The sequence below is a fragment of the Hylobates moloch genome, unplaced genomic scaffold (assembly GCF_009828535.3).
Source record: "Hylobates moloch isolate HMO894 unplaced genomic scaffold, HMol_V3 SCAFFOLD_1, whole genome shotgun sequence".
Lineage (NCBI taxonomy): Eukaryota > Metazoa > Chordata > Mammalia > Primates > Hylobatidae > Hylobates > Hylobates moloch.
In genome coordinates, this window is record NW_026652276.1 from 99,098,463 (window position 1) to 99,125,590 (window position 27,128).

General features: G+C 42.6%; 2 protein-coding genes and 1 pseudogene across 7 annotated transcripts in view; 1 reads left to right on the top strand and 2 right to left on the bottom strand.

Annotated features, from left to right (window-relative positions):
• Nucleotides 1–19,679, top strand: part of ZSCAN25 (zinc finger and SCAN domain containing 25) — a 31,638-nt gene extending 11,959 nt beyond the window's left edge. For 4 of the 6 annotated variants that reach the window (XM_032755986.2, XM_058443162.1, XM_032755987.2 and 1 more), the window contains one exon: nt 1,992–8,010. In XM_032755986.2, the coding sequence (XP_032611877.1) occupies nt 1,992–2,824 (833 nt within the window). In that variant the 3' untranslated portion in view covers nt 2,825–8,010. Of the gene's footprint in view, nt 1–1,991; nt 8,011–19,481 lie in introns of those variants that run through there. The other 2 variants (XM_032755990.2, XM_058443180.1) reach the window with 2 other exon arrangements.
• Nucleotides 9,921–11,146, bottom strand: LOC131384100 (ADP-ribosylation factor 6-like; annotated as a pseudogene).
• A 249-nt stretch (nt 19,680–19,928) lies between the features above and the next one.
• Nucleotides 19,929–27,128, bottom strand: part of LOC116810915 (cytochrome P450 3A5) — a 32,227-nt gene continuing 25,027 nt past the window's right edge. The window contains exons 11-13 of the mRNA XM_032755999.2: nt 24,675–24,901; nt 22,091–22,250; nt 19,929–20,411 (exon numbers count right to left, since the gene is read on the bottom strand). Of these exons, the coding sequence (XP_032611890.1) occupies nt 20,316–20,411; nt 22,091–22,250; nt 24,675–24,901 (483 nt within the window). The 3' untranslated portion in view covers nt 19,929–20,315. The remainder of the gene's footprint in view (nt 20,412–22,090; nt 22,251–24,674; nt 24,902–27,128) is intronic.

Below are 27,128 nucleotides of genomic sequence, written 5' to 3' on the forward strand. Positions count from 1 at the left end.
GAAGGGCATAATTTCATCTAAGAAAATAAACATAAATTCAATATATGTAACATCCAGTGCATAGTCAGATTTCCCCAAGATCTAGTTGTGGTTTGTGCGTTGCATTTAGTTTTAATCTTACTATTCATAACACCTCAAAACTGAAAAGTACCCAAATGAACATCAGTCAAGTTAATAAGTAGGTTGCAATCTATCTCTATCTATGTATCTATCTATATATATACACACACACATATATATATATACTCACAGTGGAATACTATACACCAATAATAAAGAATAAACTACAGCTTCACACCATGATATAGGTGAACGTCACAAACATGATATTGAGCAGAAGAAGCCAGAAACAATGTGTGAGACAATTACCTGAAGTTCAAGAACAGGCAAAAAAGTCTGGACAGTGTGTTCCTCTTGGTATAGTATATATGTATACTGTATACATATATCTCGTATATACTGTATACGTATATCTCGTATGTGCTGTATACGTATGTCTCATGTGCTGTATACGTATGTCTCGTATGTGCTGTATACGTATGTCTCATGTGCTGTATACGTATGTCTCGTATGTGCTGTATACGTATGTCTCGTATGTGCTGTATACGTATGTCTCGTATGTGCTGTATACATATATCGTATATAGTGTATATGTATAGTATATATATGGCAGGGTATAGTAATGGAGGAGATGTAAAAGGGGCTTCTAGGGACTGGTTATGTTCTGTTTGTTGAATTGAATGCTGTTTACGTGGTTGGGTTCGTTAAGAAAATTCTTTGCATAGTGTGTGGTGATGCACACCTGTAATCCCAGCACTCAGTGAGGCAGAGGCAGGAGGATCACTTGAGCCCAGGAATTTGAGACCAGCCTGGGCAACATAGTGAGGCCCCCATCTCCACAAAAAGGAAAAAAAGGGTAACGTGACATTTTTTAGCCAGCGGTGGATCCAAAACAATAAAAATAAAATCTTTGCCTGTACAAAACATAAATGGCTTGTACACTTTTACTTTCATGAAAAGTTAACAAAATCCAAGCTGATAAGTATGTATTTCATATTTTATCAAACCAGGAGGCGTATACTGTCAGGTTTTTTTTGTCTTCTAGTCATCTTGCCTAAAAGGACTCTTCCGCTTTAAGCACCACTTATTTCTCCCTTTCTTTTTTTCTCTTCGCCTCTTTGTTCCCCAATACCTTTTCTTTTTTTCTCTTCCCCTTCCTGTTACTCTTCCATAAACACCTGTTCTGTTAATTTAGAGAGAGTATAAGAAGGATTGGAGTGAGGATGAAGGAAGGGTGAGGCTGAGCATTTCAGCAGCATCATGGTCTCAGTCCTGATAAATATGCTACCTAGGGGCATTCTCCTGCAGGAGCCTCAGTGAAGCCTGCTTCATTCATTCAGCCAGCAGTTAGCAAGCATCTTCCCTGAGTCACTCCCCTGCCAGGCTACTAGGAGACCCAGATGAATGAACCTGGTTAGGCAGAGGGAGCATGTGGGCAGGACAGGGGACTGAGCAGGCACCTGGAAGGTCTGGAGAGCTATGTGCTGCCGTGTGCTACAGCAGGTGTAGAATCGTATAGGGAAGGTGCAGGACATCTGGATGAATGGAAACAGCATTTCCAACAAAGTCACATGTAAATAGGTACAGAATCATAAAGTGCTAGTTAGGTGCACAGTGCTGAAGAGGCCCAGAGTAAGAGAATAATCATGGTGAGTGTCTTAGAGGAAATTATTGAACTACATTTTGAAAGAAATAAAAGTCTAGATTAGCAGCAAGATAAGTGGGCGGGCACTGGAATTTGGCAGACTATTCTGTAAAAAGACATGGATGTGGAAATAAGGAAAAAGAAGTAAGGAAAGCCTGAGTTGAGGTTGTTGGTCAAAGGAAAAAAGAGAAGGAACCATGAATGGGACCCCTGTGAAGCAGAGTTCTAACATGTAAATGTCCTGCGGCTACCACAGAATCAATCTTTATCTCCTCCTGTCCTGTAGGCGGTGGGAGCAAGGAAAAGGAGGCAAAACCCCCACAGGAAGACCTGAAAGGGGCGCTGGTGGCACTGACGTCAGAGAGGTTTGGGGAAGCCTCTCTCCAGGGCCCTGGGCTCGGAAGGGCCTGTGAGCAGGAGCCTGGTGGCTCTGCGGGCGGTGCGCCCGGGCTTCCTCCTCCCCAGCACGGTGCCATCCCCCTGCCTGACGAAGTCAAAACCCACAACTCCTTCTGGAAGCCTTTCCAATGCCCTGAGTGTGGGAAGGGATTCAGTCGGAGCTCCAATCTCGTCAGGCACCAGCGAACCCACGAAGAGGAGAAGTCCTATGGCTGTGTGGAGTGTGGGAAGGGCTTTACCCTGAGAGAGTACCTGATGAAGCACCAGAGAACCCACCTGGGAAAGAGGCCCTACGTGTGCAGCGAGTGCTGGAAAACCTTCAGCCAGAGACACCACCTGGAGGTGCACCAGCGCAGCCACACCGGGGAGAAGCCCTACAAGTGCGGGGACTGCTGGAAGAGCTTCAGCCGCAGGCAGCACCTGCAGGTGCACCGGAGGACGCACACCGGGGAGAAGCCCTACACCTGCGAGTGTGGCAAGAGCTTCAGCAGGAATGCCAACCTGGCGGTGCACCGGCGTGCCCACACTGGCGAGAAGCCATATGGGTGCCAGGTGTGCGGGAAGCGGTTCAGCAAAGGGGAGCGGCTGGTCCGACACCAGAGGATCCACACAGGGGAGAAGCCCTACCACTGTCCTGCCTGCGGGCGAAGCTTCAACCAGAGGTCCATCCTCAACCGGCACCAGAAGACCCAGCACCGCCAGGAGCCGCTGGTGCAGTGAGCACAGTAGGTGGCAGGCAGCACCATCATACATCTTTCTCACTGCAGGGCCTTGTGGGGTGCAAGGTGATGGCTGCAGGAAAGCACTGGTCCCATCGCCCTCCCACCCATTTGCAAACGCGGGAAAGGCAAGGCCTGGCTTACTTAGAGCTTCCAGAGAGCATAGCTGCTTCCATCTCTTACCCAAGTGGTGCTAAACAATTTTTCTTCCCATGTTTGAGGGAAGCAGTCTCCTGCGGTTCAGTTCAGGCTGAGATTTTCTCCTTCAGTGGACTGTCTCTGTCCCCTTGCCGAACAAGGCTGGGAGTAAAGGCAAAACCTTGACGTGTTGGTAGCTGGGACCTCATCTTCCTGAGGGCTCTGTCTTGCCTGCAGGGTCATTAGCTCAGACTTTTCCCCCACCCCCTCTCTTTTCCATTGAACAAACATTTATTGAACATCCTCTGACCACCTGGCCATGGGAATGCAGTGGTGAATGAGAGACTAGACCTGTTTCCCCTGGGGGTCGTGCATTGGGGATGCATGCGACAGCCCATGACCCGAGGCATTCTCAGGGTATCTGTGCTGTGTGCCCATGAGAACATCTTCCCATGACCACTCCTGCCCTCCTGCCCTGTGCTGGATCTTCCCGCCCCAGCTGGGATCTGCTCCCAGGTAACTGTGTGAATTTTACATTATTCGGAGCCTCATTTATGTCAGGCTATAACATTCTATCCTCATCTGTAAAACTTCCCCGTCCATCATTCCTTGCACTATAACAACTGTCAACACACCAACTATTAGGAAGTTACTATTTTGCTATTGATCACTGAATAAACATCAGAGTATTTTAAAAAACAGTTCTCTAGAAAGAACTGTTAAAATGAGTCTGAAAGATGAACTAGTATTAATGCCCTATATTTGATGGCACTTTATAGTTCATAAAATTAATTTCACCCCATTCTCATTCGACCCATTTCCCAAGTATTTATTGAGGCCCTGTAACATGTCAGGAACTCTTCTGGGTGCTTGAGACACATCCATGAATAAAATAGGGGGAGAAGCTGTTGACCTCTTAGAGCTTACGTCTCATGGATGTACCTGATCTCCAGAACCCGTGGATATTCCTGCAAATCCTCTGGGCCTGTATTCATGGCTTTGTCAGCATCTTGCCCTGAAATGCATTTGCCACCTACCTCTTGTTACTAAATGGTCTCTGCCCTCTGGACCCTTGTCATCCACAGCACTAGGGATCCTGGACCCCCACTGGGGATGATGAGCTGGTAGCGACCTGTTTTGCATGAGTGCCAAGTCAGGAAAAATAAAGATGTTTGTAGGCATTAAAAAAATATGCATTTCTTTAAAAACGAGAAGATGCAATATTTGTAAACTGTTGAAGCTTCCTTATTGTGCCATCACTAAAGGGTTTCATTTCTGTTTAAAGTTCTGGAAGCTGCATAACTAGCGTGGACTGACTGCTGTGTCATTGTGCTGTGCCTTTGAACCCTGGCTGAGTGAGTGAGTTTGTCTTTTGTTGATAGTGTACTGTAATTGCAAAATGTGGTTTGTCTTCTGATGCCTCTTAATACCAGATTCTTTTACTGAGATTTTTTTTTCATTTTCCATTGTAAATAAGGTAAATGGTAATGACTAATACAAAGTTGTATTACTCAGTCCACTTTGAAACGTGGTTTTATCACCTGTTCTTGGCAGGCAGCATGATGTTTAATTTTGACTTAGCAGATGACCCTCCTTGGTCTTCCTGGCTCATTAGCTGTGCCCACGAAGCTGCACTGACCGGGTTGTAAATGTATCTGAGATGTCCACACAGGGCTGCTGCTGCTCCTCTGTGATACTGAGGTCCACGTGCAAAATCAGCTTTTTTTCCCCCTCAATTATCAGAGCAGCTAGGCAGGGCTGACAGCCAGGCAGACTCAGTGGGAGGCTTCTGGCCTGAGCGTGGCCTTCCCCAGGGGGTGGTTTTCCAAAGGCAGGTGGGGACTGGGGAGGCCTCAGGGGGCTGCTTGTCACTCATCAGTCTGTTTACCTGAATCGCAAATGCTCTTTTATCATACACAGCCAGCACTCCTCTGGGTTTCAGCAAGTTGGGATATCTTAAGCTTCAGTAGAAGCTGGGCCTTGCTGACTTTCCTGTCTGGCCTCTTCCCTATGTCCTGTGGGGCCAAGAGCTTAGGACAGTGTCTCAGAAAAGCCTCTTAGTAGGGAGTTTTTCCCATGGGATTGTGGTATCTATTTAAATGTTAAGAAATATTTTGTTTTCTGTATTTTTCTATTCTTTAGAATTTTTTTTATAATAGATAATTTCAAACCTATATAAATGATTCCTTATGTATTTATCATTTGACTTTATTATAAACTCATAATCAATCTTGTTTCATCTCTGTCCACTCCTTCCTCCCCAGCTTCCTCCACCACTGAAGTTTTGAAGTATATCCCAAGTGTTGTTTATAACCATTTCAGTGTGTACCTGTAAAAGGTAAGGGCGGCTGGGTGTGGTGGCTCACACCTGTGATCCCAGCACTTTGGGAGGCCAAGGTGGGATTGCTTGAGAGGAGTTCGAGACCAGCCTGAGCAACATAGTGAGACCTCATCTACAAACAAATATTAACTGGGCATGGTGGTGCACGCCTGTGGTCCCAGCTATTCAGGAGGCTGAGGCGGGGCATCACTTGACCCCAAGAGGTTGAGGTTGCAGTGAGCCATGATTGTGCCATTGCACTCCAGCCTGGTAGACAGAGCAAAACCCTGTCTCAAAACACAACAGTTCCTTAATGTCAAAATATCCAGTGAATTTTAAGAACCCATCTAATCTTTCAATACAATATAATTTGTTGCTTTGTCTCTTAAGACTTATAATCTATAGTACTTATCCCTTTCTTCTTGAGATGTATTCATTTTAAAAAACTGGATCATTTATCCTGGAGAGTTTTTTACCTTCTGCATTTTCTGTTTTTTTTTTTGTTTTTTGCTTTTTGTTTTTTTGTTTTGTTTTGTTTTTTGTTTGTTTTTTTTTTTTTGAGCTGGAGTCTCACTCTGTTGCCCAGGCTGGAGTGCAGTGGCACAGTCTCAGCTCACTGCAACCTCCCTGTCCCGAGTTCAAGCGATTCTCCTGCCTCAGCCTCCCGAGTAGCTGGGATTACAGGCATGTGTCACCATGCCCAGCTAATCATTCTGCATTTTCTGTTTGCATACCCATGGCATGATTTAACATATTTCCCTGCCCTCTGTATTATATAAAAATGTAGATGGAAGTGTTTAGAGGTGTAATCAGATTCATATTTCACATTTTGGCAAGAACACGTTATAGATTGTGACATGCCCTGTTTCTCTTCATATGATTTTAGAAGCCTAGATCTGTTTGTTTCATTAGTTCTGTAAATGCCTCATCATTTAGTAGTTGGAACACTTCCGTAAGAAATTTCCCTTCATTAACTTAGGTTACCCTTAGATATAGTTCATACAGGGGAGGCAAGAAAATGCTTGATCCTCCTCTTTATTTGCCTGTTTTCAGAATAATGAGCTAGTTACTTTTTGCTTCCTGTAAAGGCAGTCAAGTCTGTAGAAATCAATGCATTCATAGCTTTTTGCTTTTATTGGTTTTTTTGAGACAGGGTCTTGCCCTGTCACCCAGGCTGGAATGCAGTGGTGCAATTGTAGTTCACTGCAGCCTCAAACTCCCAGGCTAAGGCGCTCCCCCTTCCTTGGCCTTCCAAAGTATTGAGATTACAGGTGTGGGCCACTGCACCTGGCCTGCACTCATGGATTTAAACATACTTGATATTGATCAGTCTGCTGGAGTTATAATTTGATGCTCAAATTATTTCACCTTTGACCAGTGGAGGCCCCTGGACCTTGGCTCCTGAATCCTTTTGACACAACCCTAATTCTCATTGACAGCTTCTTTGCTTTCTGGCATGACAAGATGTTCCAGGCGAATGTTCCATATTTTCTGCCCCTTTTGAGAGTGAAAGTGGGTGCTATTTATTATGCTGGGACAGTAGTGTAAACCGGGACTCTCCGGGTCAAATGGGTATTTGGTCAACTCATAGATGGGCCTCCTTTTGTATGACAAGGCATCTGCGGTTGCCTCACATGGTGATGATACTGTACACCTTCAGTGTCTGGCTGCATGTGCGGTGCTGCTGGGTAATGAGGGAGGCTGTTGTCCTTTCAAGAGAAACTCTGTTTTCTCCCCTGGGTGGTGGTAGAACCAGGTAACTGCCTAAGGTCTGTCCTGGGGAAATATTTCATCAAGAAAGTTTGGTCCATGTCATAATGTGTGCTATGGGTGTTGTCTGCAGGCTGATTATGCTTAAAATACTTTCAGTACCTGTTTTTATCCCAGCTGAGAGGCAAGGAGAACCTTTGTTTCTTAAAAAATAAGCTGGTTTCAGCCAGGTGCGGTGGCTCACACCTGTAATCCCAGCTCTTTGGGAGGCCGAGGCGGGCGAATCACCTGAAGCCAGGAGTTCGAGACCAGCCTGGACAACATGGTGAAACCTTGTCTTTATTAAAATGCAAAAATTTGGCCAGGCGCGGTGGCTCACGCCTGTAATCCCAGCACTTTGGGAGTCCGAGGCAGGTAGATCACAAGGTCAGGAGATTGAGACCATCCTGGTTAACACAGTGAAACCCCGTCTCTACTAAAAATATATATATAAAAAAAAATTAGCCACGTGTGGTGGTGGGCACCTGTAGTCCTAGCTACTTGGGAGGCTGGGGCAGGAGAATGGCGTGAACCCGGGAGGCGGAGCTTGCAGTGAGCGGATATCGCGCCAATGCACTCCAGCCTGGGTGACAGAGCGAGACTCCATCTCAAAAAAAAAAAAAAGATTTAACAGGGTTTCAAGTTTCCTCCAGTTTAGGCATTTATACCTTTGTGCTTGTTTTGTTTCAGGATGTTACTATAGTATTGATATTGGATAATCCATATTTATATACCTTAAAATGCAATCATTTAAAACACTAAGAATTACATTTATGGTGGAGCTTTGGGAATTTTAGAAAGCAACCAGTGTTCTTAGATGTGTTTATTAGCCTCATTTCTAGAGCTATTTCTACTAAAGTGAAACTGAGAACGTAGTACTTTAGTTGCATCTTGAAATCAAAAATCCCTCTGCACCATCAGGAGCTTACATGAGAGTAACCTTTGCATCTGCTTTAAGTAAAATGTTTGTCAAGAGTTTTACTTTGTTTTTTTTTTTTGAGACGGAGTCTCGCTCTGTCACCCAGGCTGGAGTGCAGTGGCGCAATCTCGGCTCACTGCAAGCTCCGCCTCCCGGGTTCACGCCATTCTCCTTCCTCAGCCTCTCCGAGTAGCTGGGACTACAGGCGCCCGCCACCACGCCCGGCTAATTTTTTTTGTATTTTTAGTAGAGACGGGGTTTCACCGTGGTCTCGATCTCCTGACCTCGTGATCCGCCCGCCTCGGCCTCCCAAAGTGCTGGGATTACAAGCTTGAGCCACCGCGCCCGGCCAAGAGTTTTACTTTGAATCGTTCATTTTTTTATAGTCTTACACTTCTCATACATCTTTGATAAAAGCTCCATTATACAATATGGCCAAAGCATGAAGGACCAATACTGTCCAACTATACCATGATGTCCCACTCAATTTTAGTTTTCAGACACGCTCATAAACAAAACCCACTGCACCTTTTCCTGTATACTGCCTTTGCAGTCTACATTTCTGAAATTCCCTATTTAATTCCTTGAGGATCACTAAAATTATTCCTTAAGGCTATATAGGAACCAGATGCTGCTTTACAATTCTGCATCAAGCATTAATATTTGGTTCAAAATATTATCATAGTGGTCGCAATCCAGTTACTGGTCCTAGCCAGCTAACCAAGTAATCTTGTTAGGATCTAGATATCACCAGCGAGCACACTGCTTACACATGAAGAAAAATTAAGTTTACGTTCATTGTAATCTGTAGGTTCTTTGTCCTCATCCTCCATCCACTTTAATAGTCATCCCTCAAGTCTACACATCATTCATCATGCTTCCTTCCTTAAAGGAGACAGTGTACTATTGAACCAACAGGATATCTTTTTTATTTGCATGAGTTAATCCTGCAAACAAAATTAAATACCTCTTTTATAAAACATGTTTTCCAGTGTTCTAATTGATGGAGATGTGGATCACTCATCTATAAAAAATGACTTATAGCTTCAGCTTAATCAGTTGCTATAATGTGAAAACAGGAATGTGTATTTTTTTCAACCAGGTAAAATGTGCATATAATTTGAATGGTTACACGCTTTATTAACGAACAAGGTAAACCTGTTAGTAATTTTTAAATTACTGGTCTTAGGCGTTTGTAACAAGGTAAAAGTATACATTCCAGTTTTGCCCAAAAGTCACTTAAAATATCTACAAATATTTAATCTATGTGTGGTATACACCATTATTGCTCCAATTTCTGGGAAGAGTCTATTTTTAAAGTTTAAAGAGGAAAAACAGCGAAGTGACTAACTTTGCAGTGGAAAAAAGAAGTGTGTCCTTCATGGGTTACACTTTCATATTTTTATGCAGCTTTAAGTTAGCTACATTATGGGGAACTTGGGTTTTATTCCTACTCATGCATGATGTATGTTTCAGAACTTATTTGCTGACATTTCAGAGAACTTCTTACATTACCTGTTTAACATGCTGAGGTGCAACTGGAACACATTACAATGATATTACTCATCATTTGCCCCTGTGGGCTAAGTTTACTATACTGGTCTTAGATATAAAAGGTCACATTTGAAATTACTAAGTTAGAACTCATAAGGAAGGGGGGAAAGGCCTTAAATATAAAAGACAAATGACAGTTTGATTAAGCAATAATTTTCAGTTTACTAGATGAAACAGATTTGCAACATAGTCTGCATGAATGCAAAATAAGCCATCTACAGCAAGTGATAAGGAAACTGGGCAAAAAAGGAAAAAAGCATGCATAGGAAAATGAAAGATTCTCTCGAAATAAAAAAAAAATCAAACTATTATTACAAAGGATTTTACCAAGAACTGCTGTATTTCCCCCATCCCATCTACTGGAAGTCAACAAGAGCATCTAGCAACTTTGTGTTCATGTCAAATATCAGAGCATCCTAACGCAAAGCCAAAAAAAAAAAAAAAAAAATGGAAAAAGGGAAACAAACAAAAGAGAAAACCCTCAAGCCCTCTCCCCCCAAACTGTAGAACAGTAACTCCAGAGTTCAAATTCAAAAGAAAAGTGGCAATTGAAAGAGGTGATGGTGGCAATAATCCTGTGAATGGGTTTTTGATTTCTCTCCTTCCAGGGGATGGGTGGACAGTGCTCATCAAGATTTGTAGTTAGAGGTTAACCATGTGAGCCCCTCATAGAGTCCGTCCCCTGAGGTGGCACAGGAGGGCTGCCCATACCAGTTCCTGTCCTGAATCTGGGTCAGGCCCAGTTTCTCCTGGATCTCATGGGGTTTCATGGCATCGGGCAGGTCCTGCTTGTTGGCGAAGATGAGGATTATGGCGTCCCTCATCTCCCGGTCATTGATAATGAGGTGCAGCTCCTGGTGAGCCTCATCGATGCGGTGGCAGTTGGCACAGTACACTATGAAGATCAGACCTTGGGTCCCAGTGTAGTTATGCTGCCAGAGCGGCGGATCTTGTCCTGGCCGCCCACATCCCATATGTTGAACTTGACATTTTTGTAAGTCACTGTCTCCACATTGAAACCCACAGTGGGAATTGTGGTCACCGACTGGCCCAGCTTCAACTTTTACAGGATTGTTGTCTTGCCGGCCGCGTCCAGGCGCAACATGAGGATCCGCATTTCCTTGTTCCCGAAGATTTTGGATGGCACTTTCCCCATCGCGTCAGAGGAGCCGGGGCCGGGGGCATTCTGGTGTCCTGGGTCCCCTCAGCCAACAACGCCGCCGCCGCCGCGAAACTGAAACAAAGGCTCCCGGCCTTTTCGGCTTGCCTGGGAGTTGCCTCCTAAGGGCAGAGGCCCAGGCCTGTCGCTGCCTCGGGCATCACCGACCGCACAACTTGATTCCTCCAGTCGCCGCTGCCACCCGGGGCCAGAGTCTGCGCCGGGAGCCACCGCCCTGCTGAGGCGCGGCCCGGCTGTCCTGGTTGTTTTATGCATTGCAGGATGTTTAGCAGCAGTCCTGGCCTCAACCTACCAGATGCCAGCAGCACCTGCCGGCTGTAACAAAGATGTTTCTGGAGGAACAGTTTGGCTTTCAGGAAGAGCAAATAGTTGGACGTCCCCTGGGGGAGGCAGAATCGACTTTAGCTGAGAATCATTGTTTTTAGCATTCAGGATAGTATGTCAATTAGATATTTTAGCTATTGAGAGAAGGGCTGGAACTCCATGGACTGGACCTGTTTCCTGCAGAGTTTAAAGTCTCCACCTAGTTCCTAGAAAACAAAGGAGTTTTACTAGAGATCACTTGGGGGTAAATGTAGTATTGTCAAGCAGAGTCAAGAGCTGTTGAAGTCTAATCTCAGGGCAGGGGCCTGCAATTCTGTAGCAAGCAAGCTAGGTGGTTCCGGTGGAGGCAGCCTGGTCTAGCACTGCTGCTTTGGGTTCCTGTCAGACAGGTCCCTGCCACAATGCCTCTGCATCACAAAGAGCCTCTCTTTGGGTGTAGACTAACCTTCCCTTAGCAAGGGCCACTTAAGGGCAGTGCAGCCAATTACAGGCTCTTTACTCCATAGTAAGAGACAGTAAATATTTGAATGAAAGACCTGCATTTCTACTTGTTTCAGCAATTAGAAGGCACTTATGGTGAGAGCAGTTTCAGTGGCATAGTGGGGGAAAGCCAGATTCCAGTCGGTTGTAGATTTCTCCTGTGAATTCTAACTCATGTATAACTACTTACTTAGGCTGGGTGCAGTAGCTCCTGCCTGTAATACCAGCCCTTTGGGAGGCTGAGGTGGGAGGATCACTTGAGCCCAGGAGCTCAAGACCAGCCTGGGCAACATAATGAGACCCCCCATCTCTACAAAAAGTTAAAAAACTAGCTGAGCATAGTGGCATGCATCTGTAGTCCCAGCTACTCAAGAGGTTGAGGTGGGAGAATTGCTTGAGCCCAGGAGGTCAAGGCTGCAGTGAGCCAAGATTGTGTCACTACACTCCAGCCAGGGTGACAGAGCAAGACACTGTCTCAAACAAAAACTACTTAAAGGTGAAATTGGCATCTCATACATCACACACTAAACCAAACTCTTTGTTTTCTTCCCACCCTCAGAATCTTTTTCTCCTTTATTGATTGATTGATTGAGATGGAGTTTTGCTCTTGTTGCCCAAGCTGGAGTGCAATGGTGCGATCTTGGCTTACTGCAACCTCTGCCTTCCAGGTTCAAGCAATTCTTCTGTCTTAGCCTCCAGAGTAGCTGGGATTACAGGCGCCCACCGTAGCCTGCCTAATTTTTGGTATTTTTAGTAGTGACGGGGTTTCACCATGTTGATCAGGCTGGTCTTGAACTCCTGAGCTCAGGTGATCCACCCGCCTTGCCCTCCCAAAGTGCTGGAATTACAGGCGTGAGCCACCGCACCTGGCCTCTCCCTTATTTTAGTGAATGATATGATTCCTGCTCTCATACCCCACATCCAAACCATCAACAAATCTTGTTTCTCTCATCATAGGCAATGATCTCTAGCTGTTTGTTGAGCCACCAATTGCAATTATACTGAATTCACTTGCCAGAAATTCTCCAAGCCAGATAAATTCACTTGGGCCTCTCACAATTTTGAATTCCTGTCCTGCCTATTTTGTGTAAGACCTCAGGGAAAGATATACTTCCAGAGAGCCATCTTGTCCAGCGCATTCCCAGGATCAATATGTTTTGATAAAAAATCTCCATAAAAATTGGCTATGAAGCTGGGAAGACAGGCAGTATTCTTTGTCACTGAGAATTTAAACTAATGGGAGAGGGAGGATGGAAATGCTTGGGTAGTATATGTGTTGTGCCCTGAGTAGCAGAGCGACTTGGGAGGAGCAATTTGGCTTTCAGGAAGAGCAAATAGTTTTGCTGCCACATGCACTAGCCGTAGCTCTGTTCTATCATCTGAGTGGCCAGAGACCAGGAAATGGTAGCAAACTCAAGAGCTTCATGTTTTCTCTTCCTAGTCAAAAAGTGCAGTCTCTTCAGAAGGTGGTAGGAGAGCTTTTTCATAGAGATTGGGAGGAGAGAGGTGGTAGAAGTCTTCGTTTACCTCCTGTATTAGTCTGTTCTCATGCTGCTATAAAGAGCTGCCTAAGACTGGGTAATTTATAAAAAGGAGAGAGGTTTAATTGATACACAGTTCCTCAAGGATAGGGAGACCTCAGGAAACTTACAATCATGGTTGAAGGGGATGCAAACATGTCCTTCTTCATATGGCGGCAGGAAGAAGTGCGGAGCAAAGGGGGATAAGCCCTTACAAAACAATCAGACCTTGTGAGAACTCACTATCATGAGAACAGCATGTGGGTAACCACCCGCATGATTCAATTACCTTCCTTCGGGTCCTTTCTACAACATGTGGGGATTATGGAAACTATAATTCAAGATGAGATTTGGGTGAAGACACAGCCAAACCATATCACCTCCCGTCCTTGACTCCTACCTCCAGGAGCTATTTGATTCCAGGGGATTGTAGATTTCTCCCCTGAGTTCTAACTCATATTCACAACTACTTACTTAAAGATCAAGTAGGCATCTCAAACTTACCACCACAAAACCAAACTCTTCATTCTCCTCCCACCATCCAAACCTAATTCTTCCTCATCTTAATGAATGGACCCTCTAATGCCCTAGCTGCTCAGTCCAAAAAGCCTAGATGTCACTCTCTTATACCCTACATCTAAGCTATCAGCAAATCCTGTTGGCCCTACTTTCAAAATATAGACAGAGACGGACAACTCCCACTCCCTCCAAGGCTTCAGGTCCAATCCATTGTCTTCTCCCTAGACCTTGTCAGCTGTTCCCCTGCTTCTACTCTTTCCTTTGCATACTCTCTTCTCTATCCAAGAACCGGATAATCTTTTAAAAATATAACTAAGATGGTTTTACATGTTGTTTGGAGCTTTCCAAAGGTTTCTCCTCTCAGAATAACAAAGTCCTTCCATACCTGACAGTTCTTCCTGATCATGCCAGGCACGGCCCCACTTTTGTTTTTAGTTCCTGTTGTTCTCCTTGCCTAGAAGCTACTTTCTCAAGCCCTTTACACAACTTTCTCCTTCTCTTCATGCGAGTTCCTATTTTGAGAGACCTTCTCTAACTATCTGTCATGTTTTTAAAACATGTCTGCAAATTCTTTGACACTCTTTTCACCAAGAGTTAAGAGTCCAGTTCCTCTCCTCTTGAAACTGACCAAAGTGGCTCACTTCTAATAAATTAAATGTGAAGGCAGTGATGCTTGGTCATAAGAGGTGATAGGTGGGATGCTTGCCCTTGGAACAGAGCTGCAATGCTGGGAGGAAGCCCCCACCACATTGACAGGCTGTACAGAGGTATTCCAGCAACAGTCCTCACTGTGGTCATAGTGGACGCCTAGCACCGACCATCAGTCAGGTGAGAAGGAACCCTCCAGATGACTCCAGCTCCAGCCCCTGTTTGACTGGAACCATGTGAGAGACCCTACAGGGAAACTGTCAAGCTCAGCCTAGTCACCCCCAGAAATGTGAACGAAAATAAATGCATCCTGTTGTTTTTAGCCACTAAGTATGAGTGGTTTAATTACATAGCAGTAGACAATTGGAACATAACCCTTCTACAGTAGCACTCCCCATCAGTCTCTATTTTCTTACCCAGTTTTATTTTTCTTTGTAGCCCTTACCATTATCTGACATATTATAAATTTGTTTTTGTTTCCTGTTCTACCACATGCCCTAGAACTTCAGCTGTGTGGAAGTAGAAACTTTGCTTTTTTTGCTGGAATGGTGCTTGGTACATACCTAGAATGGTGCTTGGTACCTAGAGTGGTGCTAGGTACACTACCTAGAATGGTGCTTGGTACATACTAGTCATTCAAGCTCAGACTGTTTTGTTAAATGGATGTACCTGTGGTCTGTGGTGTGAAGAAGGCATCCAAGTTGAACAGAGACAGTATGGGCATGAAAGTATTGTGGAACTTGGAAAGGACCACATAGGAGATATTATTATTATTCTCATTATTCTTGAGGATACTTCTACTTCCCCATTAGTGGTCCTTAATAACGATTTTTTAATGTAGGTAATGAAGTTATTTTTTGTTTTTTTCAAAACAATTTATTTTTGAAGTAGAAATAAAAATTCTGGTGTTTATAGGATGGAGTTTATGCTTCCAAGTCTGTAAGAGTGACTAAGCTTCTGAACCTTTTATAGTTGCATTATGTGCAGGATGAGAAAGGGAATGTTCCTCTCCCTATATCCCTGAGCAGGCAGCCTGCAGGCCAAGACCGGTGCCCATCTAGAAAGGCGTTTGCCATAAGAGAAGGATCATCTTACGCTATGTACTCCATTGGACTTTAGAAGACTGTGAGCCAGAAAGTCTCCTTAAAAACCAGCATAGAGCAAGGTTAGGTGAAGGTCTTTCATATTTACCCATTGCTGCCCCTCTTTGTTTTTCTTCTTGTTTTTTTTCTTGTTCATTTTTTTTCCATGGGACCAAATCATTATATTCTTCACCATTACAGCAAATGCATATTGAACATTTCTTCATGTTGGTATCAACTCTTCATACGATTTTCACAGGCTTGAGGTGAGATTCTGTTGAGTTTTTTGTGGTTTTATGGCCAGAGACCCAGGAAAGGCTGAATCTTGCCCTGCCAATCATCCCAACCCCGATGGCCCAAGGAGCAACAGCAGATGGGGCTCTCAGTCCCACTGTAGTAGTCTCTGAGCTGCACCCAGTAACCTGCATCATAGAGGTCACTGGGGAAGGGAGTTGCGAGATCGTGTAGGCTTGCCTTGTTCCCCGCTCTCAGCCCCACATCTGAGTTGAAGACCTGTGGGTTCAGGCACACTGTGCAGGAGGGAGATTGGAGACCAGATACCAAATGCGGACTCCAAGAGGATGCATGAGCAGAAGACTGTTCAGGGCCAGGCTAGAAGGAAGGAAGCTTCATCTCAGATGCTGACCCTGTGAGGCACACTACCCTTCATAAAATAGGGGCCAGTGAGATCCTGGGACTCTGACCAAGCACACACTTAATTCTTTTTCTTTGGATGGGATCAGGATCAAGGAGACAAAGGGAATGGGTTAAGGCAAAATCTCTGGGAGAAGGTCATCAGTGTTCTTTCTCCAGTGTTTGCTGTCATTGTCCTTGTCATCATTGTCACCATCACCATCATTAGCTATAGCAGCACACTTGTACTGAGTCATTGTTTTACACCAGGTGCTGTGATAGATTCTTCTGTGGATGGGGTTATTTAGATAAACAGGATCTTTTATACAACTTAAGAACAAACAGTCCTGTTTGGGGTAGCATTTGGGGTGCACTTGACTGATGCCAAGCAGAGCATGAAAAGGGCTCTCACAGAATTTGCATTCTGGGGAGCTCTGGAGGGGAAGGAAGACCTTCTTCTGGCCTGGGACACTGGAGGCTTCATGAAGAGCATGATATTTGATCTCAGCCTTGAAGGACAAGTAGAATTTTATAGATAGAAATAGGCATGTTGGGCTGCCTGAACAGCATGAGGGGGACTAAAAGCATGGTGTATTTGGTAGAGTGGGGAATTTCAGACTGACTGGAGCAGAGTCAGTGGCTAGAAATGAGAGGGACTTGGCCTAGAAGGCAGTTGTTGTGACCCTCTGAGTAATTCTTTTTCCTCCTCCACACCCTTTGTAGCCTGAGTATTACTGTAATTGATAGGAAACTGCATATAACTTCTCCCACCATGAACTCATTTTTATGAGGCCTTTCTTCATTTGTCTCCTTTCCCAAGTCAATGAGTGGAGAAGCACATTCCTAAGGATTATGATAGCCAATTTCCTGCATGTTTTTCACTCACAGAGAAGCAATGCCAGGTCTGGTCTCCTTTCTTTCCTTTCCATGTGTGTAACAGACCTTTCTTTATTTGAAAAAAGAGAACACATAGTGGGACAGGTTGAGTTCAGCTCAGGAGGTCAGGAGGGTCAGACATGAGACCTTCACTGCAGACATTCCTGAGGCAAGTGCCTGGAGCCACAGAAGCCCACCCAGCAGGAGCCAAGGCCAGGAGCGGGCCGGCTTTGAGGAGGACGATCAAGCCTGGCCCCAGAGCTAGGTTCACTTCAGAATGTGAGGATGGTCTTGCTCTGTTGCCAGGCTGGAGTGCAATGGCGTGATCTTGGCTTACTGCAACCTCCGCCTCCTGGGTTCAAGTGATTCTCATGCCTCAGCCTCCCGAGTAGCTGAGATTACAGGCACGTGCCACCACATGCAGCTAATTTTTGTATTTTTAGTAGAGATAGGGTTTCACCATGTTGGCCAGGATAGTCTCAATCTCCTGACCTCGTGATCTGCCCACCTTGGCTTCTGAAAGTGCTGGGATTACAGGCGAGAGCCACTACACTTGGCTGATCTCATTCCTTTTTAAGTTTGCATAGTATTCCATGGTGTATATGTACCACATTTTCTTTATTCAGTCCATCATTGATGGGTATTTAGTTGATTTCATATCTTTGCTATTGTGAGTAGTACTGCAGTGAACATATGTGTGCATGTGTCTTTATGATTTATATTCCTTTGGATATATACCCAGTAATGGGATTGCTGGGCCAAATGGTGTTTCTGTCCTTAGATCTTTGAGGAATTGCCACACTATTTTCCATAATGGTTGAACTAATTCACACTCCCACCAACAGTGTATAAGTGTTTATTTTACTCCACAACCTTGCGAACACCTGTTATTTTTTGACTTTTAATAATAGCCATTCTGACTGGTGTTAGATGGTATCTTATTGTGGTTTTGATTTGCACTTCTCTAGTAATCAGTGATGTTAAGCTTTTTTTTTATATGATTGTCAGCCATATGTATGTCTTCTTTTGAAAAATGTCTGTTCATGTCTGTTGCCCATTTTTAAATGTTTTTTTCTTGTAAATTTAAGTTCTTTATAGATGTTGGCTATTAGACCTTTGTTGGATGCATAGTTTGCATTTCTTTTCCCCAGTCTGTGTTCTTGGCACCTTTGTCAAAAATGAGTTCACTGTAGATGTGTAGCTTTGTTGCTGGGGTCTCTATTCTGTTCCACTGGTCTATGTGTCTGTTTTTATACCAGTACCATGCTGTTTTGGTTACTGTAGCTCTGTAGTATACTTTGAAGTCAGGTAAATGTGATTCCTCCAGTTTTGTTCTTTCTGTTGATGATAGCTTTGGCTATTCTTGGTCTTTCGTGGATCCACACAAATTTTAGGATTAAAAAAAATATTTCTGTGAAGAATGTCATTGGTATTTTGATAGGGATTGCATTGAATCCATATATTGCTTTGGGTAGTGTGGACATTTTTAACAATATTGATTCTTGAAATATATAAACATGGAATATCTTTCTGTGTTTTTGTGTCCTCTTCAATTTCTTTTATCAGTGTTTTATAGTTTTCATTGTAGAGATCTTTCACTTCTTTGATTAACTTAATTCCTAGGTATTTAATTTTATTTGCGGCTATTGATTTTATTTCAGATTGTTCCCTGCTGGCATATAGAAATGCCACCAATTTTGTACGTTGATTTTGTATCCTGCAACTTTACTGAATTTGTTTATCAGTTCTAATAGTTCTTTGGTGGAGTCTTCAGGTTTTTAAAATATTGTTTGGAAGTCATATGGAAATACCATTTAGAAATAATTTCCAAATACTATTTAGAAACCATTTGAGCGTTTTCTTACTTCCTGGCACAAAAAGTATCCTGGGCTCATCTTGAACATTCTTAGTCCTAGCCCTGGCATCAGCCATTTCTCTAACAAGCTCTGGTTCCCTTCAGTGGAAAATGATATTCATAAGCCAAGATCTAGGCACTAAGTGTATTCATTGTTATTGAAATGCCATTGTTATCTAGCCCTATTAGTGGAGAGGAGTAGGGAATATATGTTTTATACACACACACACACACACACACACGCATGCATGTTTACACATACACTTATATTTACATCTAATTATCAACTATTACCTATCTATCATCTGTCTATCTATCCATCTATCTAGAAAAGTATGAATGTACACTGATCCATCCATTCCAATCTAATGCCATAGGATTCATGCTAGCTTCCTCCCTTTCTGAATCTATGACTCTTTTCTGCAAAAGTGACACACCTGGCTTCCAGTATACTTTATTTACTTATGTGATCAATCCCTTTTATGTAGCCAACTCTCACCCATCCCTTCCCACTCATGGATGCCCTCCTTACCTCATATGGGTTCTCCAGGCCCTATTTAGGCTCTGGCTGCTCTTGAAGGCCACACCTTTATGTGGACCCCTTCTCTGATTGCTTGGGCTCCCGCTTCCAGGTCAGGCTGCCCCTCCATGTGGACGCCTTCCCCAGCACACTTGGAATTTGACTTGGAGCCACCATGACTCTCTCCTCCACCTTAATGTGTGGCTACCACATGGCTGCAACCCACCTAATGGCTTTAGTATTCAGAAAAGGAGGGGAAAGGAAAGAATAAAAAAGGAAAATGAATAGTGCTTTTAGACATGCTGCCCAGTCAACTGACCAACTGACCATTTTTTATTCAGTGTTCATTGCATTAAGACAATTGGGAGGTGAAGATGGAATGCAAGACGTATAAGAAAACATGTTTCCTGTGTTCCAGAAATGTCAGGGGAGATGAGATAAAAATAAATCATAACTAATATGATAAGTGCTTCGTTGAGTGTTACAAAAAATATGTTCTTCAAAGAAGGCAGAATGAAACTGAATATTCTCTCCAAACAATGGGCAAAGTCACAGTAGATTAACTCTCACCTATGTTAATAATCAAATTGGAATTCTGACAAAGGCCCCACACCAACAGTGATTACAACGATAAATAATGTTTATTTGCTGGTATTCAGTCATTCAGTTCTATAGATTTCTCTTAGTGTGCAGGACGGCATCAGGTAATATTTTTGTAAAGGGGATTTTATCACTTCGCTTAATATAAAATTTATTATAGAATATTACAAATAAAACATGTGATATAAATGTCACTATTAGAGTCATCATGATAATTCTTATTTTTCTTAAAAATTATGGATCAAATTGTTGAGAAATATTTATTCTCTGATGAGAGCTCAGGAGGAGTTGACAATGCTAACTAGAGGTGGGTAGAGATAGTCCTATGAGAAGCAGAGAAGCTGAGTCTACCTATCTGTCACTTATCTGGTCACCTCCTTTATATTACATAATGCACAACACTCTACACAGACACTGGGAGAGCTCAATGAATGTACAAAATCACCAACTACTCATGCAGTACACTAGATTAAGCCCATCTTTATTTCAAGGTTTTATTGACAAAGTAAATTGAAATCTTTGGTGTTCTGGGGTGCAGCTTTCTTGAAGAACAGAGTAGAAGTCCTTAGAATAACTCATTCTCCACTTAGGGTTCCATCTCTTGAATCAACCTTTAGAACAATGGGCTTTTCTGGTTGAAGAAGTCCTTGCATGCCTAATTTCAAGGGGATCTACAATAGTTAAACAAGCATATGGAGAATTAATAAATGAAGTGAGAGAAGAAAAGATGGAAGCAAAGTAGAAAAAATACATGAATGACAAAAATGCTTTGCAAGCATATAAAAACGACTCTCAACACCATGTATCTTGGATTCTTCATACTTAATCTATAAGCTGGGTAAAGACTGGATAGTAAAAGCACTCACCATCCATCATTTAACAAAATATTTATGGAGCACCGACTCTGTGCCAGGCCTGAGACAAATTCTTGTGGACTTGTTTTTTTTTTTTTTTTAATTTAAATCTTAAGTAAAAAGGATGAGTTTTAAAAATTAAATCTAGATTAGTAGGTATTATGGCAAACTATTTTGGAAGTGCCATATAAAGTTAAATTTTTATAGGTTAAAACTTGCAAGGTAATCCTGAGTAGTTGTTGTACAGTTTAATTATGTGGGCAGTTTTCAACTTCCAGAGTCTAGTAACCCCTCCCAGTTGAACCCATCAAGTGCAATGATGGGAAAGGTCTTCAGAAAGAATTATTCTTTGCTTTTTAACATCTCCTCTGGCTTCCAAGCGTAGTGCAAACGGGGAAGTTCTCAAGTTGTACAGTGTTTTGATTCATACTTCTAGCACTATTGTCACTGAGTCGCCCCTTCGCTGTTGAGGGAGCCACCAACAGAGTAACATTCTGATCTCAGTTCAGTGAGGGGAAAGCAAGTTGCCATGGATACAAAGAAGCACCAGCCTGAGATGCCTGAGAGCTTGCCAGGGAATATCTTTCCTGTCCCAGGTGTGCCAGAGGCCCACTTTCTCTCAGGGCTGAGCCTCCTGCCTGAATACACACATAGGAAAGCTACACAGCTGCCCTGAAGCCATAGATAAGATGGCAACCATCTCCATCCTCCTCCTCTCCCAAGCACAAAGTGTACTTAAGGGGTAGAGTTGCATATTAAATGCACCGGTCCTGGAAATAAGACTTATAGGCTGTTGCTTAATATGAATCAATGACATCTGTTCTTCAACTTCTTCAGAGAAAAGATTCTAAATCTTCCTATAAATGTATCACCTGGAATGTAAGGTCAAGCAGTAAGGATAGCCCTGCTCTATGGTAGTCCTTCATATCCACCAGAAATGCCTGAAATTAATCATTCTCCACCTTTGCTTCACGTGAGAACTGATCGGGGTACACCTGACAGTGTAACAGAACCAGTCACGCTTTGGGTTAATTAGTTAAGAATTTCTGAGATGTCACAGGCATCATGAATTTTTAAAGCTCCCTGGTGATTCCAATATACAGCTAGTGGTTGAGAACCACTGTCATGAGAGAGCTTCTGCAGGTTCTGGTGATGGAGAACACCATTTAAGTCACAGCCAGGTAATCATTGCACTTAATGATTGTGCAAAACACTTCTTCTTTCCAGTTGACTTGAAACTGAATTTAAACTTACTCAGGTTCAAAGAGACTGCACATAATCATGTCATGCTAATCTGCATTGACTTTACGTGATGTTCTTAATGCTACAGGTTTCGAAGTCCAGAACTGAAGCATCCTTAATGATCAAAGATGGATCCAAATAGGTTCTTTGGCCCATAGAATGAATTATTAAAAGATAAACATGCATATTCTTTTAAAAAATATATACCCTCCAGTTAAAAAAATTCTTAATAAAACGTCAGAAAGTGTACTGACCTGTGTTTCTTTACAAGGTTTGAAGGAGAAGTTCTGAAGGACTCTGATTAGAGCAAGTTTCATGTTCATGAGAGCAAACCTCATGCCAATGCAGTTTCTGGGTCCAGTTCCAAAGGGTGTGTATATGTAAGGATCTATGCTGTCCTTCTTCTTACTGAACCTAGTTCCATATTGGTAGATTAAAAAGTTAATGAAACATGAAAACCACAGAGTTACATGTTAGGGGTTCTTACTTAAGAACCACCCCCCTCCACCTCCCAACCAGTAGTACACAGGATACTTTTGTGGGCTGGTCATTGAAATCCTGCTTTGGTTATTTCGTTATAATAATCGTAACCTACAGGTCCTTTCCATTCTCCATACCCTATAAGAGTGTTTCTTGAGATGAGATGAATATTGTTGCAAATAATATTTATCTCTAAACACTAAAATTGTATTCAGGGTGGTGATGTGTTCACACTATAAAAGGCACATAAGTGATAAGACTGATGGATGGAAAAGTAGATTCCTGCCTCAACTCACACTTATGTTGGTCACATGCTCATTGAGAAAGGAGAAGGAGAAAATGTCTTGTGCTATTTCAAGTTGTTATTTTTCCCTTTCCTTCTCCTGTCATCTCTTTTTTTCTAATTCCCCCCTCCTCCTCTCCACCTTCCCCGTCTACCTTCTCCTCTGCTTCCTTCTCCTCCTTCTCTTCCTTGTTCTTCTCTCCATCTCTTCCTCTCTTTCTCCCCCACACCCTTACAGGATAGTTTAAGTCGAATAAATTACATGGGCATATGATGCTACCCTACTGTAGTGTCATCACTGCTTTCCTTGATCTGTTCCATTAGGCTATAAATTCTTTGAAGATTGACCCATGTTTAATTCAAATTTGATTTCTAAATATTTGATTATAGTAAGGAAAAAACGTTGATTCAAGGAAAGTAATAATGGCATTGTTATATGTTTTTACAAGAGTCTTTATATTTTGGAGAGCATTCTGAAATATTTACAGGCTATTGCTTCAAAATAACATGATAGTCAGGAGGAGGGTGGTGGTGGCATTTGGATGGGGCAGCTAACATGGATTGATGGCTGTTGGAACCAGTGATAGATATATGGAGATGCACAAAAACTATTCTGTAGGCTGGTGTCTATACAATATACTTGTGTATATGTCAGACATTCTCTAATATATATATACACACACACATATACATATATATCATGGATTTATGGATTTATATAAATCATGGATTTATGGATTTATATAAATCATGGATTTATGGATTTATATAAATCCTATAATTTAGATTTATATAAATCATGATTTAGATTTATATAAATCATATGATTTAGATTTATATAAATCATATGATTTAGATTTATATAAATCATATGATTTAGATTTATATAAATCATATGATTTAGATTTATATAAATCATATTTATTTCTCCCTGCCTGGCCAAGTTCCTGAAACATGGCAAGTACTATCTTTTTGGTGACCGAGTGATTCAAAGTGAAGTACAGCGAGTGATCTCTGATTTCGTATTAGTGTAGCCACAGGAGGAAGTGCTGAGCTTGCAGGAAACATAGAAGTCCTCTACTCCAGAAAACAGAGAACTTGGTCAGCTCTGACTTACTCTGTGAACAAGTATTATGTGCAGACTCCATGCTAGCACTAGGGACACCATGACCAACAAGACAAGGTTCCTCCCATCAGCAAACTTGCAGGTAGGGGCTAATGAAAGTCTAGATCCCAAGCATCCTAAATCACCAGCCAGTACCCTAAAAATTTCATTCTAAATTTTGCTTAATAATACAATAATGGGAAAACACCAACCATATGCTGTGCCTAAGGCCTGACCTTGTCCCTGAATTCCCAGAAGAGCATGCTCAAGACACCTCCAAGGAGGAGTGTGTGAGATGTCTACTGAGAGTATAAGGGAACTGCACAGGACTGCAGCCACAGACAGGACCTGTGCTGTCTTGTGTCTTCAGTGAAGTGGCTTAAACTGTTAGGGATGAGGACTTCTCAAGACCTCAGCCTGCACTCTTATAATTACCATAGAGGAAATAGCAAGTAACATTGAAAGCAAATGGAATGTGGAAGCATGTTTTAAAGTTGCTGTTAAATTCAGAGAGCTAAAGGGCACAGCATAGAAAAAACAGAAAGGAATAAAAAGCCTATACACCTGAAATAACATCATGGTTAAATGGTTTATGGCATATGCAATATATACATATATATATATTTATAGTAGTATATGTCATTGGATAGTTTCCTGTTAAGTAAGCAGCAATTCAAACCAAATAAAAAGTGATACCATTCTAGTTTTAAAAAATCTATACAGGCATAGAAAAATGCCCACAGGGACATAATTGATGACCTTCATCTTGTGCTGGGACTGTGGATGGCTGTGGTTTCATTTTTTCTAGTCTGTGGCTTGTAAAGTTTGATAATTACCACTTTTTTTGTGATAAAAAGACTTACAAGCAAATGATTGTACAACCACACGATTGTCATGTAGATTAAGAGAGGCAGAATATGCTTGAACCAGCCTGGTTCAGGGTGAGCTCCATTTCCCTGGAGCCTTGTACCTTTCAGGGCGGAACTCCTCAGGCTCTGTCCAGTACTTTGGGTCATGGTGAAGAGCATAGGTTGGAATCACCACCATTGCCCCTTTGGGAATTAATACCCCATTGATTTCAACATCTTTCTTGCAGGTCCTCTCAAGTCTAATAGCAATTGGGAATAATCTGAGTGTTTCATTCACCACCATGTCAAGGTACTCCATCTGTACCACGGCATCATAGGTAGGTGGTGCCTGGAAAGAAAGAAACAAATTTGGGTAATTTGAGATTTTGAATTAACTCTCAACTGAGTCCATGCAGTACTACTGAAGTATTAGAAGCTCCAGAGAATAACCCATACTGGTAAATGATCATAGTATTCATGAAGTATTTTAATAACTGTCATGTCCATTGATGTGCTCAGTGACCTACTGAGATGTGTGGAGGAGTTATGAATGTAGGAGATATTCAGGACCATCCTCACCCCAGGGACTGAAATCCTTAGCATGACCATGTAGTGGTTTTTCTTTCTCATGGGAAGAAGTGTGATTAATGGGCTATGACCATTACCACCAAATAAAATACACCAAAGTCACTATCACCTTTCAAAAAGAGGTCACACATCTGTACCAAGAAAGAAAAACAGGGAAAAGAGCAAATATCCTCTTCACACAAGGATTATTGGTTGCAGAGTCCTGCTTGGTAACTCTTTTGAGGAGTTTCAGACCAGCTTGGGCAACATGGTGAAAACCCATCTATACAAAAAATACAAAAACTAACTGGGTGTGGTGGCATGCGCCTGTAGTTCCATCTACTCAGGAGGCAGAGGCGGGAGGATGGCTTGAGCCTGGCAGGCAGAGTTTGCAGTGAGCTGAGATTGCACCACTGCCCTGCAGCTTGGGTTGTAGAGTCAGACCCTGTCTCAAATAAATAAATAAACAAATAAATAAATAAATTTGAGGAGAAACTTTTTCCTTTCTATCACAAATACGACAAAATAAATTTACGATTGGATGCTACCAAGGTACACAATTTGAGTTCTAGTTAAAGTTATGAAGAGAATAGAACCCCACACTCAGCCCCATCCCCTCCTTTCGGAACAGTCTCCTAGTTGTTGCTTCAGGGCTGGACTGTAACATTCAGGGCTGGATGTAAACATCCCTTTGTGTCTGCCTCACTGCCACACCAGGGTCAGCCCCACAGGCCAGTTCTCTTCACACCAAAAAGAATCCCAGTTTGGGCAGAAGTCTGAAAACTGTGGATGATACGTACCTAGCACTTGGTGTTATATTTCGGAGGCAATATTGTAGAGGGTTAGAGTTTAGCTCAGGAGTCAGATACCCTGGTTCCTAGCTTGGCTTCTTTGCCAGTGGCTACCTGACTGGAACATGAGACAGGTGTGGGGAGAGCTGAGTCAGCCTGCATCGCGCCCCCAGGGCGAGGCTCCATCAGACCACAGCCAGACCAGAGTGAGTCCAGTCAGTATCAGCAGAGCTCACTATCCGGTCTTGTGAGCAATAAATGCTTATCATTAGATGCCACTGAGGTTTTTGGATTTTTTTTTTTAATATACTTTAAGTTTTAGGGTACATGTGCACAACATGCAAGTTTGTTACATATATATACACGTGCCGTGTTGGTGTGCTGCACCCATTAACTCGTCATTTAACATTAGGTATATTTCCTAATGCTATCCCTCCCCCCTGCCCCTACCCCACAACAGGCCCCAGTGTCTGATGTTCCCCTTCCTGTGTCCATGTGTTCTCATTGTTCAATTCCCACCTATGAGTGAGAACATGCAGTGTTTGGTTTTTTGTCCTTGCAATGGTTTGCTGAGAATGATGGTTTCCAGCTTCGTCCATGTCCCTACAAAGGACATGAACTCATCATTTTTTGTGGCTGCATAGTATTCCATGGTGTATATGTGCCACATTTTCTTAATCCAGTCTATCGTTGTTGGACATTTGGGTTGGTTCCAAGTCTTTGCTATTGTGAATAGTGCTGCAATAAACATACGTGTGCATGTGTCTTTACAGCAGCATGATTTATAATCCTTTGGGTATATAACCAGTAATGGGAAGGCTGGGTCAAATGGTATTTCTTGGTCTAGATCCCTGAGGAATCGCCACACCGACTTCCACAACGGTTGAACTAGTTTACAGTCCCAACAGTGTAAAAGTGTTCCTGTTTCTCCACATCCTCTCCAGCACCTGTTGTTTCCTGACTTTTTAATGATCACCATTCTAATTGATGTGAGATGGTATCTCATTGTGGTTTTGATTTGCATTTCTCTGATGGCCAGTGATGATGAGCATTTTTTCACATATCTGTTGGCTGCATAAATGTCTTCTTTTGAGAAGTGTCTATTCATATCCTTCGCCCACTTGTTGATAGGGTTGTTTTTTTTCTTGTAAATTTGTTTGAGTTCATTGTAGATTCTGGATATTAGCGCTTTGTCAGATGAGTAGGTGGCAAAAATTT